At 38.6% G+C, this 15,965-nt stretch overlaps 1 protein-coding gene across 1 annotated transcript; it reads right to left on the bottom strand.

The window, feature by feature from the left end:
* Window positions 1-3,152: 3,152 nt before the first annotated feature.
* LOC128028766 (neutral amino acid transporter B(0)) lies at window positions 3,153-15,038 on the bottom strand. Its single transcript, XM_052616088.1, has 8 exons — window positions 14,383-15,038; window positions 8,460-8,502; window positions 8,301-8,363; window positions 7,971-8,137; window positions 7,621-7,854; window positions 7,156-7,350; window positions 6,952-7,086; window positions 3,153-5,748 (listed from the first exon to the last, which is right to left on the bottom strand). Exons 1-8 carry the CDS (start codon window positions 14,928-14,930, stop codon window positions 5,514-5,516), a joined length of 1,620 nt encoding a protein of 539 aa, XP_052472048.1. The 5' UTR covers window positions 14,931-15,038; the 3' UTR covers window positions 3,153-5,513.
* Between the last annotated feature and the right edge of the window lie 927 nt (window positions 15,039-15,965).

The following is a 15,965-nucleotide window of genomic DNA, read 5'->3' as shown; positions in this document are numbered from 1 at the left end:
TTATGGAATTCTTACGACCGCTTAAACGTGTAATCTTTTAAATTTCTTGAATTTTCACGAATGGCTGTGATTGGTCCATCCTGACTAGCGATGAGAAAGGTAAAAGGAGTCACGTGACACTTATTTCCAGCGCCTCATGCATTCTTTTATTTACTTATTCGTGTTTCTTTGATATACTCTATATTGTCAGCTGCGAAACTTTCTATTGTAATTTATAATTAATGCATTCATTAATTCATTCATTTTGTATAAAGTTGCAGACAAAAGCATTCTAAACATGATTTTTTTATATATATTTAATAAATATTATATTAAATAAATACATCAAATATTTTGTATGATTAATAAATTATCTAATAAAAAAATACACGGTGAAGCGTCCGCACGTTTCCCCATAAGCTCCGCCCATTTGAGAACGCAAGTGTCACGTTACGTGTCATTCTACCGTTCGTTCTATTTCTATGGGATTGAACGAGGCGACACAGTAGTGTAAACTTCCTGCTATATTGTGATCCTCTCTCAGGTTTCCTTTGCTCATTTCCGAATTAAGCATGAGGAAGAATAGCAAGAACGCCGTGCAAACAATGTGCAGATAAGGAAAATGTTGAATCAACCTTAAGATGTTAGTTCTCACAAACCTGGTTTCTACCGTTTTCCACAATGAAGATGCGTGTCTTGTATGTGTATGCTTTTTAAGATTATAGGCTGCATATATCTACATGAATCGATGGTTGAAGGCTTGTTTGGGTTCAATTTTGCATGCATGTTCTATATTTGGAGGACCTGTCTCAAGAGATCATATTATAGTTTCTCAAATACTCAAATCTACAGCTCATCTCTAATTGGGACAGTAGCTTGGAACATCTCTGTATATTTCTAGGTCATCTTTGTTGGCTAGACTAAAAGGCTTGCAATACAAACTTGAACTGAATTTCCTAAACAAATACCTTGAACTTTGAATAGCTCAGAGTGAATTTGTTTATTAAAATGTTCTTTGTTTTGTCTCCAAATATAGCATTTATTTAATAGACTGTGGTTAACTAAAGGCACTTGGGTCAAAATATGTAATCTGTCCAGTAGTCTTTTTTTTTTTTTTTCTGGATGACATCAAATTGACACAGAAGAACACATCGGTGGAAACTGATCTGGTCAAAGAAGATGCCTGATCAAATATTCATCTCCCAGACTCTTTCCACTTAGCTTTCTTTTTGGCCAGACCAAAATCATAATGTTCAAGATTTCAGGACGTATCAGTTTTTGACAGGGTCTGACAACAGGAGCAATCATTTTGAATTTGCTTATCCTATATTATGTCTCACGGGCCCAGCAGCGATTATGGAGAAACATCGGGAACAGTGTAAAGGATTAAAGGAGGCATCTCTGCCTGTGGCAGGATTGGGAGCTATGGGTAATCTGAGAGGTGGAATTGTTGGAGGCCCCAAAATGGGAGACCATGAGGGCAACATGCGTTGTCCACCCGTCACAATCCTTGTTCGTGAATTGAAGTCTTTGAAAACTACATAGGTGATACTGTAGCCGAAAGTCCACCGTACCTTCCTCTGGCTCTTCCAGAGGGTGCGCGCCTCCTGGTATTGTCACCAAGCCCTGACCAGCCTCCACAAACTCACCGTCTGGAGTTCAGTGTTCAGACTGAGGTTGCTTTGTTGGTTCCAGATGGGTTGGTTCCCGTCTCATTTGGGAGCTGGAAGAGGAAGGTAATGGGCCGGTCCGACAGTATCCAAACCCTGCCAGAAAAGAAAAGATAGGGCAGGAGTTGCACGTTAGGATCGTAGCAAGCAGTAACTTGATGTGCCACAATTACGGAATACTTAATTTCTTTTGCAATAATAGAAGCAATACTATCAGACTGAAGGTTTTGAACTGTATCTGATCACTTGAATGTTAATATCTCTTGGCAATTTTATTTATTGTATGCGTGTGTGTTGTGGCTTGGGGAGCCACAAGTCTCAAAAGTTGTCTAAACACACTAACAATGGCAGTAAATGTTATAAATCTATATGTATGTAATATTTCACACTGCATTATCCAAGAAAACTACAAAGGTAAAAGCTTTTTTTTTATACATGAATATTAATATATTGTTTTCAGTAACAAATAAACAGTAAACAAAAGTTACAAGACAAATCTAAAATGTTTTTCCTTTGGAAATGGAAATATACATGCCATTGAAATGCTACAGTTTTATGCACATGTGATATTTGCACCATGTTGCATGATAATAATTTAGTTTTTTATATATATATATATATATATATATATATATATATATATATATATATATATATATATATATATATACTGTCAGACTGTCTGACCTTAATTTAGTTTGAATGTAACTCAACTTTTCTTTTTTTTTTTGTGTCTTGGTGTTTCAGAAATATACTTTGTAATGTTCGTTATGTAAATACCTCATGGCCACCAAATATTTAACAAACATCATAACACAAACAAAAGTGTTTCTTAACATGTCAGTGTATTTAAAGACGTCTGGAAATTAACCATCGCACGGAATTACTTTTGAAGTTTTCGCTGTAAATGTTATAGTAAAATGGTAAACAGACCACAAGGTGGCGCAATAGGACCTTAAGTCTTCATGCTGGGCTTGGTTACTCATATCCTAAATAGTTTGCACAGTATCATTACTGGACAAATCTTCAAAGCCTCCCTTAAAAAAATCGCTCGTGTTTACAGCAACACATTCTAGGTCTTGAAGATTTGACAACCCATTCTGAATAAATCAAAAGGAGATAATTCATCTGATATCTTCTGAAACGAAGTAGTCTTGTATCACACTAAAGGGCTGTATGTTGCAATAATCTTGTTTATTAAACGGCTTCTTTCCAAATAACTGAACTCGTTGACTTAATTCGAGTCACATTTCTATTTGAGTTGAATAAAGCGTGACGCATGATGTGAAACCAACACGGCTATGTAGGAAATCGGCACTAGGCCTATACAAAATATCCAACCACAAAACACCACGATTAACCAATGAACCAGAGGGCTGTAAAATGAACATGTTATAGACAAGAAATATGAAAACCAAATAAGTGGTCCAGTTTGACTCTGGGACCCAATGCATAGCTAATCTTAGCGACTTTAACTGTTAAGAAAGAGAACATCACAGCTGATTTATTTAAATAAAGACTTTATTCTGCTTTGGGTGTGGAGTACATTCACTAGTTCTCTTAACAGTATTCTTTGGCTCCACTGATGACATCACGCAGCCATTTATGACACAACCACCCATTAAACTCGCACACAGACACACAGCCGTGACAGCAGAGCAGCTACACTACCGCCATCTGGAATGAGAAGCCTTTACAGTACTGGCTTTTAAAGGAGTGATGTCACAACATGTGTGAGATTTGAAAAAAAAAAAAAAAAAAAAACACGTGATTTGAAATACACCTTGAGCACTAACAGAACACAACAGCGATGAGCGACTGTTAATATTACAGATTACATTAACCAAACCCATTTAAAGAGATATACAGCAACATTAATATAAATAATGAGAAATGTTTCTTTGGTCGGATTTAACCGCTTACTGATCAACTGTGAGTCAAACCAATGTCTACAAAAATGGACTATTATGTCGACTTCTTTCTGTTATACAAATATTTGGTCAACAAACAGTACAATGGCAAATGCCTCTCACCCTGTCACCTGATACTTTCCTTCAGCTGGTGTGTTTAGGTTATATATAAAGAAAAAGAAAACTGAATTAGCTATCCAGTACAACTACTGATTACAGTTAACAAACATTCACCGTTAAATGGTCTTTAAATAATTGTATGCCTGATTTCTTCCCATGAAGTTAAAGCTGCAGTTGGTAACTTTCGACGCTCTAGCGGTTAATAAACAGAACTGCTTGCGTCTTGCGGAAGGACATTGTAGCCAGAACTACTTCTCTCTGTTTATGTCTATGAAGAATCACAAAGGTACTGGGTTACTCCGCCGCGGTATCCCCGAAGCAATCTAAAATAGTCCGAATATAAACACTTATTATAGGTGCACCCTAGTGATTCAGGACAAGACAAAAACACGGTTTGGAAAATGGATTCATGGTGTACTCACTTATTATATACATTTTGTCAATTTTGAACACAAACAAAGTTACGGACCGCAGCTCTGATTGGTTGTTTCTTACCAGGAGCGGATGAATTTCTGCAAATGGCAATAGGACCACTGGGAGGAGCCAGAGGAGCTTGATTTTTTCACGGATTATCGGTCTCATATTCTACTGTCAGGACAGGTTTCACAAATAAATTTTTACCAAAGTTACCTACTTCAACTTTAACTACCTTCACAAAATGTCAGGCTTTTTATATTTGTGCTCTTCTGCAATAATATACATAGAATAAAAATAAAATAAAAAAAACGAATAAAAAATATATTGACAAGATCTCAGAAGTATGCTTTTAAAAAGCAAACAAAACTGAATACTTCATTTCTGCATATTTTACGTGAACGGGCTTTTTTCTGTACACAATTTAAGCCGACAAAAAGTACCTGTAAAAAAAAAAAAAAAAAGGGGGGGGGGGGGTGGGGGAGAAAAAGAAACCAAACATTTCAACACATCTAACATGTTTCTACACAAGGAAGCTGCTTCGACTTATTCGACCTTAAATACAAAATACAAAACCTTAGTTCCAGTCTGAATTCACACTCTATGGCTTTCTTCGGAAACGGATCTGTTTACTTGCGTATCAAACACTGCATAGGGATCTCTCAAACCTGCAGACTTTAAGACGAGGCTTACTTTGCATGAGACCCATATATTATCCTGTCTGACCTTAGGGTGCAACTTGCCCCCGAAGAGCCCGCCGTGAACGGTGATAGTGACTGCATAAAGACAAAGATGCAGACTGTAAGATGTCGTCTCTTAACTGTCAGTCAGGCTTTCTACACCATTCTGTTGGCTCCTCTAGCAGAAAGAGTTTAGTGAAGGTTTAGCACCTGTTAGATGGACCTACATCTGAGGAGCCACAGGTGGCATAAAGGGAATCAGCGTGAATGAGGTATTTCAGGATAACGGACCATAAAACCATCTTTAAAATGTATTTGGTGTGTTCGAAAGATGCAGAGAGATTGGGCAGATGCTTTGGCTTATCAAGAGATGCTGAAAGAAATACAGCACATAATCAGAATCACGAGGGCATGTGTGATCATAATAATACAGATTTTAAAATGCCAGACTGGGGTTTTCTTTTAAAAAAGGGGGTAAAGCAAACGAAGAATATAAAGACAAAATCCAAGATGTCTGACCAGCATCTAATAAATAATTGTTCAAGTATTTTTCCATCTAAATGTGCATAGGTTTTGGAAGACTCCTTTCTTAAAGAGCAGGGCATGGAGGAGGGTCAAGATGATGTAGTCTTTCTCCTGTCTTAGTCTCTCTCTCTCCAATGGTCACTGCGTAGATGCAGAGGTTGATTTATTGAGATCAGACAGGTCAAAAGGAAAGTTTGTTGAAATAGTGTGCAAGTCTACATAACGGACTCCTCTTCACTGGGTTTAGGTCCAGCGACTTCTTCCAATTCAAGGCTTCTCCGTTTTTCGATGAGTGGAGAAATTTCTGGTCTGGAGGCGGGGTCTTCTTCCTCCACGCGCACCTTATTTAGCTCCGCCCCCTCTTTACTGGAAGTGCGATCCACGAAATACTGCAGAAGACCTGCTCCGTAGGCGTCACCTTCAACATTGATGACAGTGCAAGTGCGATCGCTAAAAGAAATAAGACAGAAAAGAAAAATGATCTTCACTGTACAAAAACATAATGAGGACAAGAAATAAATACAAGGTTTATAAAAAATAAAAAAGCTGTTTATTAACACAATTTTACACACACATATATACATACATACATACATACATATACAGTACAGACCAAAAGTTTGGAAACATTACTATTTTTTATGTTTTTGAAAGAAGTTTCTTCTGCTCATCAAGCCTGCTTTTATTTGATCAAAAATACAGAAAAAAGTGTAATATTCTGATATATTATTACAATTTAAAATAATTGTTTTTACATTTATTTCTGTGATGCAAAGCTGAATTTTTAGGATCATTATCACATGATCCTTTAGAAATCATTCTAACATGATGATTCATTATCAAAGTTGGAAACAGTTCTGCTGCTTAATATTTTTTAAGAACATGTGATACTTTTTTAGGATACTTTGATGAATAAAAAGTAAAAAAAAAATAAAAAATAATAATAATTATTATAATAATAATAAAGAAGCTATGTTTTTAAAATATAAATATTTTGGAATAAAAATATACACTACTTGTCAGTAATTTGGGGTCAGTTTTTTTTCTTTCTTTTTTTTAAATCAATACTTTTATTCAGCAAGGATGTGTTAAATTGATAAAAGGTGATAGTAAAGAAAATATATTATTAGAATATATATTATTAGATTTTGTTTTTTGTTTTTTTTTGAATAAATGCAGTTCTTTTTAACCTTTTATTCATCAAATATATTAGACAGCAGAACTGTTTCCAACACTCATAATAAATCAGAATATTAGAATGATTTCTAAATGATCATGTGATAGACTGGATGTTACATGTGACACTGAAGGCTGGAGTAATGATGCTGAAAATTCAGCTTTGCAACACAGGAATAAATTATTTTTTTAAAGTATATTAAAATAGAAAACTATTATTTTAAATTGTAATATTTCACAATATGACTGTTTTTTTCTGTATTTTTGATCAAACAAATGCAGGCTTGATGAGCAGAAGAAACGTCTTTCAAAAACAATAAAATTGTAATGTTTCCAAACTTTTGACTTTTGGTCTGTACTGTGTATATATATATATATATATATATATGAGACTTTTTCTTCTCCCTCCCAGATATCCATACTAAAGCTTCACCATCTTTGTCTTTACCCACAAAAACATCTAAGCCAGATACTCACACAAGCCAGTCCACAGCCAGGATGAGGGACAGATCGTTGGTGGGCAGGCCTACTGACTCCAAAATGATGGCCAGCGTCAGCACCCCTCCAGCAGGGATCCCAGCAGCTCCCACGCTAGACGCCGTCGCAGTCACACTACAACCAGATGCAAAGTCAGTCAAAGTCGACAGAAGAGTATGGCTGAAAGACATTCAGTGAACTCACAGGATGGTGATGACCTGGACGAAGTCCAGCGGGATCCCGTTAAGCTGAGCGATGAACACCGCGGCTACACACTGGAAGCAGGCGGCTCCGTCCATGTTGACGGTCGCTCCGATGGGCAGGATGAAGCGGCTGATGTGCTTGGACACACCGTTGTTCTCCTCCACACATTTCATCATGAGGGGCAATGTGGCAGAGCTGATCAGAAAATCAGATGGTTATTTCCTGCTTAATTGTGCATTTGTAAAATTCAGTAAACTTGTGCATTTGTAAAATTCAGTAAAAAAAAACTGATGTAAATACTAGGTTTTAAACCAGCCTATACTTATCCAAAACATGTACCAAGAACCACCTTTCAGTGAACAGTTCCACTATAAGGAACCTTTTGTGCAATGGAAAGGTTCCATGGATATTAAATGTTCTTCATGGAACCATAGACACCAATGGAGAAGCTTCTTATTCATTTACCTGGAGGACGTTCCAAAGGCAGTCGCCAAAGCGGTGACCAACCCCAGCAAGAACGTGTATGGGTTCTTCCTTGTAATCACAAAGTATATGAGTGGGAGGACAAGAAGACCGTGGATGGCATGGCCAATGACGCAGCAGGCGATGTACTTCCCCAGGCTGGCGAACAGCAAGCCAACATCCTCCATTTCTACAATCTTAGCAGCAACCAGGAACATAATACCCAGTGGTGCATACCTACAGACAGAAAAACATGAGATAGTGTGTCAGGAAAGTGAAGGGACGAATACATAGGACACCGCAATTCAAACATTTGAAAAAAACACTGGGAAAAGCATGTGATGTTCCCTTACCACATGATCCAGGAGACCAACACCATGGTGGCCTCATTGAAAGAGTTGAAGAACTTGATAAGGATCTCTCCTTCCTCCCCAAGTTTCCTCAAGGCCACACCAAATACCATAGCAAAGACAATGAGACCCAGGATGTTCATGCCATCCACCTCGGAGCCAACTGGAACCTAAACACAAAGAATGAGAATATTATTATACTGTAATAATAAAATGTAATATATTTTTTTATAAATGGATTTAGAGAATTGTAAAAACATAAAAAAAAATATACATTTATATTAGATATTTATTCATAAAAAATATATATATATATATTTCGAGACAATGTACCTTTTCCAAAGAGAAGTTGGTCGAGTTGGTGTCATTCTTTACAAACTTGTAACCAGTGGCATACTGTGAAGGAGAAGAGAGGTTCAGAATCATCTAATAATCGCACGTCACACAGAAAACACAACCAAAAGCGCAAAAACCAAAGCCTGTTAAACTCACCGACTGAAAGGCAGCTGATACCAGGTTAGATGGGAAAATATTTCTGAAAGACAAAGAAAGGAAGGAGTTATAAACACTGTATATGATATACTCTAAAATCAGATATGATATGAATGGCCCATTACATCAAACAAAACTCAAAAAGTTCACTTCAGAAGTTAGGGACAACAACAAATACCAGAGACTCAGCAAAAAAACATGTGTTAGTTGGTCAAAGACACAGACATTTTTATTTTAACTCCTGGACAGAAATAGTGAAGACAGATGACAAGGATGAAACTCTACTAGTGTGTTTGTACGCATGTGCTCACACACTATCAAATAGTGTACACTTTTAAATTTCGGATGTATAGAGATTCAAAGCATTTGCATCAGAACTGAAATACTGTAGATCAATGGGGGTTTGGCAAACACTCTCCAGATCAATTCTACCCCTCACACAGATTCATCCTATACTAGCAATTCCTGAACACCCAATCCCTGAGCAGCCTGGCCTCATGAGATGCCTCATGTGGAAATAACTTGGAGAATTTAGTCTGATTAAAACCCTCGCCTAATCCCAGTTCCACACATTACCTCTCATATAACCCCATTCCCTTCAGTGGAGGTGGGCACTAGGACCTGCCTGGAGACTGGACATGAGGATTAATATCATACACAGACATTTACTCAGGAATATTCCAGCATCCCTGACCTTAATATGGTGTGCATTAAAAAAAAAAATCAGGAAGCATGAAACCTGTATGTCACCCTTTTTCCAAGTAAAATCACATAAGCAGTTGTGCATGATACATTTCTAAAAAGCACCATTACAGGCCAGATTCTGAACATGCCCATAGGGAGCCATCATTCCCGCTAACATCTATATGGATTATTTTTTTCTGTTTAAATTTTTCTAGACTCCTTTTTAATAGTTAAATTAAAATAGTATTAATCAAAAAAAATAAAAATAAAAATACATTTTTTTTCACATCAATTTATTAAAAGTTTAGCAAATATTTTTTCTAGGGCCCTCTGAAATATTATTGTTACCAAATTCTGTTTTAGCATGTCTAATTATTTGAATGCATAAAACAACATGCTTTATTAAATATTTTCTTAAAATGTTTTCCACTCGGAAATTCTCTGTGGTGTATAAAAAAAAAAATTAAATCAAAATTCAGATCTGAAGAAGAAATGTTCAATAATTATTCTTTTAGGAAAAAAAAAATGTTTGTTTCATTTTAGCAGCAGTAGTAGTAGTAAGCTATGTACATTCTACTGAAAAATAGACTTCAGATTAAACCGGACTTTTATTTTGACAGGTTACTGTGAATACCTTTACCGTTCTGATATGACGCTAGTGTTACTCCAATTAAACGGCCAAATGCTCATGAAGAAGTGACTTTCAGAGCAGTTCTGGAGATGTTGTACATGTGTTTCCGTCCTCATTTAGAGAGACGGCAGACACTGAAAACACCGCGAGCGTCACACACACTTCGAGATGTGTGTAGTAGGCCTTAACTAAACCATGCGTCTGCACCATTCATTAACAGAGAGAAGTAGAAAATGCAGGATTCACATTTAAATCGACTTTTGCTGCTTAATAGTTACAGATACTAGTCTATATTGCGATTTGATTCAAGTGTAATGAACTACTTTTTATCAATTCAATGAAAATTTAACAAATTGTGTGACATTCCATGTAGGCTGGGCGATATATCTAATGATAAGCTACGCATTATCGCGTTCATTATCGCCTTTGATGAATACGCAATAAGAATGCGATATTGCTTAGCTTGGTCTATTAAATGCTGCTCCATTCGAAAGCAGGTGATGGCAATTTAGCGGTAATCAAGCAACCAGATTTACTGACTAGATGCGCATGATCATATTGTTAGATATATCGCCCAGCCCTAATTCTGTGTTAAACTGAATTTCGTTTTGAAGACTGGTTCCGTACGCATCCACCGCATCATGGAAATCATAGGGCCCTACATCTAGAGAAGTCTGTGATGTGTAAGGATACACATTAAAATCTCAAAATTGTGCCGCCGGAGCAAGACGAGACTGGAAAACCAAGGGAAGAACAACTTAAAAATCAGGCCAGTGGTCATTCCCTTCTCAAATTGACTTCGTCTTAACTAATGGTGGGCCATTATCGGCGTTAACGTGACACTCTTATCGGGCGATAAAAAAAATAAAATATCGCCGTTAATCTATTCTCAAAGTTGGTTTGGGAGCTGGGTCTATACTAAGCAAGCGGATGTATACCTAGCCAAATCTGTAAGGGGCGAGAACGAGTCTTCTGTGTGTATGCCTACTGTGAAATCACCACATCAAACGTGACGTGATAACATGGATGCAGCCAAGATGCCGCCGGGTTTGCTACAGGGATTTTTTTTTTTTTTTAAAGAAGCTTCCCAATGGAAACCTCGACAAATCACACGCCTGTTTCACACATACTCCATCTGCAGTGCGTATGCAGTCCGTGTGCGTTACACGTATGTGGTGCTGAAGCAGCACAGACTCATACTCATTGTGTTTTCACACAGGACGCGTTTGCAGTCCGCTACTCGGTACGTGAACGATCACTGCACTGCTGCAGACGCACAGCTACTGGAACGCACTGACGGACAGCAACCGCGTGAACGCTGGAATCTGTTAACATGGGTGCGTAAAAAAAAAAATACGAAACGCATACGCACTGCAGAAGGAGTATGTGTGTAACAAGCATAAGGTTGTTTGCACCTTGTGCAATATGGAATTAGTTTACCACTTTCTCAAGCAGTTTGTGATGCATTTTGGAAACAGGAGATGAGGCCCTGGTCTAATGCACCACCTGTCTTGAGAAACCCGTTCTCAGAGACTTACTTTTAGTCAATATTTTATTTGGGTAGCACACATATTCTGAATGCCTTCGGCAGAATTCAAATGAGCCATTTTAATCTAGATTAATTTCAAGATTACAGTGAGATTAATCTAGATATAAAAAGAAAAAATTATCTATGACCACCACTAGTCTAAACATCAAGGAAAGTTAGAACTGGAGATACACGCAAAACCAGCATAGCAACATTAGTAAAACCTGTTCATCCTGTTGAAATATTTAATTGACGCACTCAAATGCTGTCACTGGTTTTCAAAGAGTCACATTCACATGCAGTGAGCTGGTTGGGCCGAGCACTTTATCTAGAATTCACTACTACTAATACCACACAACGACAATTCCATGACTCAGTGCATTCCAAGAATGGCTTTAAGGTGCGATGGATGCTCCTGCCTTCTACGTAGGCGTGTAAACAGTGAGACACGCCAAACAGGACCTCTTCGAAACGTGGCACTCCACACACCTTATCAAAGCTTTCGTCAAAGATTTATCTTAAGTTCAGTGTTTGTTGACATATTAAAGGTAACTATTGACAGGTAAAATGTACCTACACTCTGACTTTGCCCCGTCTAAAATAAACTTTCACAAAGTTTACACAAAAAAAGGCCATGATGGGGAAATTGTGAGTTTCACATGCACTGTGCAATGTTACTGCATAAAAGGAAGTTTATCTAGAAATCATTTACTGTCATTAATGCGTATTAGTGATGCGAACCGTTTAAAACGATTCAGTTCGATTTGGTGAACTGGTTCAAAAAGATCCGGTTACATCGAATGATTCGTTCGCGAACCGGATATCACAAACTGCTTTGTTTTGAACTCTCTCACAACAGACACGGAAGAGAAGACAATGGACCTTTCTGGACATGGACAGTAGACCGTACACACAGTTTCAATGGAGGGACTGAGAGCTCTCGGACTTAATCTAAAATATCTTAAACTGTGTTCCAAAGACTGGTTTGGAACGACATGAGAGTGAGTTATTAATAACTTAATTTAGATTTTTGGGTTAACTAACCCTTTAAGATAAACTATATTTGTGTGTAATCGGGGAAAAGGAGGGCTAGTTCCACAAATGTTGTTGTTGTCAGGGGTCTTTCTGTCGCACTGAACCTGATAAGGCAACCCAACTACAGACAACAGATGGGCCAAGTTTACCCTCGCAGAAACTGAAAAATCTGGCCTAATGTGTGTTAACAAAACATCTTTACAGTCAAGCAAACGTGCCAGAACCTGTTTGTAGACTTTCTATAGAAAGACCATCCAATTGCATGCTTGTCAGAGTGTGAAATCAGCAGGGCTCCACAGTAGTCCTTGCAGGATTTTAGTCCCAGAGAAAGCCCCTTTGATGGATGACACAAGCCACATCAGCTGCCTAATTAACCCTGCTTCTGTTGTGCATGTCTGCATGTGTTTGCACGTGCATGTTACCCTAATGTGGCAGGCATACGCCGCTCATTGACTTCACTTGGACACACAGCCAAAGAAAAACCATTACAAATGTTTCATTTTGGCTTTAATTTAGGATTCTAATTATGGCTAAAACTGCTCTTTTAAATGATACGTTACTGCTGAAATCTGGTGAATTGTATATTTTGAGAAACTGGTTATAAAGTATGAAACAAGGAAGCACATGGAAACTAAAATAGCTGTGACACCAGGAAGGGAAAAAACCACAACAGACCTTTAGCAGAAACCTAACTTCGGTGGAATGAGTAATTAAACTGTGATCTCAATGCTATTATAAAACAGGCTTTGGCTATTTAGATCCTTTTGTCACATGAAAATGAATACAGGACTGTTAGCAACTGAAAACCCCAACAATTAATCAACCATTATTTCTTTTATTGGTCTTGAAACTGTAATCAATTGCTACAAATTTAAAGATCGGAAAAAAACGTCGCATTTATGAAGTGAAAACCACTTCATTGAATCTTCAAATATTACTGTCTATTAATAACTCTCACATAAAAAAAAAGCTGAAATATGAATTGAAGTTACTCTACGTGATTGTGTGTTAGCAAATTTAGTCAATGGCACATTTCATTTTTTTTTCACTTTTGGGCCGAATGACATTTTCAAGGACAGGCCACCATAAACAAGAAAACCCTGTTTCTCTTGGGTCGGGTCACCCCAAATTGTGTCAGTGTAAATATTTGCATTTTGGATGTATTTGTATTCGTATGTGAATGTGAGAATGTTGTTAACTGAATGCCTTTGGCTGTTGTTCCTCTTGAAGGTAAATGAGAACAGAATGTTCTCTTCGCATCCTTCTGTTCATGAAATTTGACCGCTTTACACCATAACATGGACCAAACCCTAAAACGCCCCACATAAAGTGTATGATTTAGGTTTCCTTACAGAATACAAGGGCTCTCTGCTCTGCTGAAAGAATGAATGACCACGTCCTAAACAATTTCTACTGAGGCCTATTTGAATTAGCCTACTTCAAAGCCCCAGTCAGACACATACCGCTAAAACTAAACTTCGGCATTTACTTCCTCGAGTCAAGGAAACCACATACCCAGAAAAGAGTGGGTAGGTGTGTTACATTCCTACAACTGACCATAAAGCTGCATCCTCTTGAGAGCGGATTAATTGCGTCAAACGCGACGCGCAGCTGATGCAACTCAAGCGCGCGTTTACAGTATACTGCTGAATGAGTTTAACATTACAACCATCGATGTAACAATAATAAGCGTTGGATAGAGAACAGATTATTAAAACATAACATAGCCTACTTAAATAATTCCTAAGAAGTAATGACTTTCAGAGTAGGCTACACATATCGGAGACCGTTCCGATTCAGTTTGTGTAGCTTTTCGTGCAACTGGTTACATAATGTTAAATATGTAGCCTTTTAGGTTCCTTTCCTCTTCCTGTTTGGCAAAGCTGAACGCTAGGCTGGCATTCACTGTACATTGCTGTAGGCTAGTTTACATATCAATTTCACGCTTCTATTATAATAGTAGCCTAATTGTTAAACACAAGCGCGAAATGTGCATCCACGTGTCCGCTGGCGTAACTTCAGAGGTCCACCCAGCATTGACTCACCTTATCAAATCTAAAAACGAATCCATGACTTCTTTGGCTTCGGGAACGCCGCTGTCATCCTGGGTGAGTTGGGATAGTTTTTTCCCGTCGCTGGAGCCAGGCTTTATGATGAACGCCATAATAACGCCGATGGTGGAAGAGAGCAGAGTGGTCACGAGAAAGAAGAGCATCGCCCAGCCGCCCAGCTTGCCCAGGGCTTTGGGGTCAAGGCTGGCCGCCCCGGACACCAGACTGCAGACCACCAGAGGGATGATGATCATCTTGAGCAGGCGGATGAGGAGCTCGCCGGGGAACCCGAAGTAAAGGATCTGTGTGCGGCTCAAGCCGGCGCTTCTCACGCCGAGCCCGATGAACACGCCGACGATGACCGCCGTCACCGTTAGGATGACCAGCAGATTGGCCATCACAAAGCGCTTCAGCTTCTGCCCGGTGGTCTCCGGCGCGCTCCTCTGGTGATCACCCAGGCCGTTGGCGAGGGTCGGGTCGTCCAGGTGCGCTTCACCGTTGGACGTCTTTACATCTTCTATAGAAATCTTTTCTTCTGCCATTGTGCTGTCTGAAGATTGGAGAGTCAGTGTAAAAAGTTTAGTGGGCTTTGGCGTGATCTGATTGTCTGCGTCCTCTCCTCATGTGCTGGCAGCGTGGAAATGACTTATGTGGACTTTACACTGGCTTTAGAGCTAGAGTGACGCGTCATAAACTGAAACCACGCCCACCATAGGGGAAGAAACAATCCAACGCACTCCATTGACTTTCGGGAAACTGCCTCCTTCTGACTAATACAAAATAAAAATAAAATTATTAATAATAAAAAAACAGACCAATGACTAAAAGCTGTTATGTGACAAGGTAAACAAGCTAAAAAAAATCAAGAACTATGTTTTTATTAGCTGTCGACCCTCCAAAGCGTTCGATTGTTATTAGGCTACACGCGCGCGCGTGTTAGGTTTGAAGTGATAAAACAATAGATATACTGGTCAAAACAAAAAGTATTGCAACACGTTGTGGTTGTGAAACATTAGAGGAGCGTGTGATGAATTACACCTGCGTTGCTCTGATGGGTGACCTTAAACCACCTTGGCTACGTGGATACTGGCTGAAAACTGGCGTACTGTAGCTACTATTTCTGCCTCATCTTCATAAGCTAGTATGCTAACCCAAATTCAGTCTTTGCCCCGTGTCCCAAAAATGAATACCCAACCTCCCAGGCGTGCTGCTTTGCCAAGAAATATGTTCGCAGAGCATCAAAAATGACAATATCTCTTTGGTAGCAGAAATCTGCTCAATTGTTCCTGTCCTCACTTCTTTAATCAAATTCGCTAAAGGTTGAGGTCCATGCATGGAGCCCGGGTTAGATTATCTTTAATAAACAAAACCCCTCATTTTCTTTTAACATTTTTTCATTGTGATGCTTTATGGGAAGAGCTTGCTAATAGCTTGTAAGCTTGCTAAGAGCTTGTTAATAAGAACAGTCTACACTATATAAACAGTGCTAGTGCACTCATCAGGGGTCCCTTTTTGGAAGCTAAGGCTCTGCTTATATAAGGTTCATCTTTTCTGTATTGGACCGTGTGAACCGTATT

The sequence above is a fragment of the Carassius gibelio genome, chromosome A15 (genome assembly GCF_023724105.1).
Source record: "Carassius gibelio isolate Cgi1373 ecotype wild population from Czech Republic chromosome A15, carGib1.2-hapl.c, whole genome shotgun sequence".
NCBI lineage: Eukaryota > Metazoa > Chordata > Actinopteri > Cypriniformes > Cyprinidae > Carassius > Carassius gibelio.
Note: the sequence above shows the minus strand (reverse complement) of the source record. Positions and strands in the feature narration are given on the sequence as shown.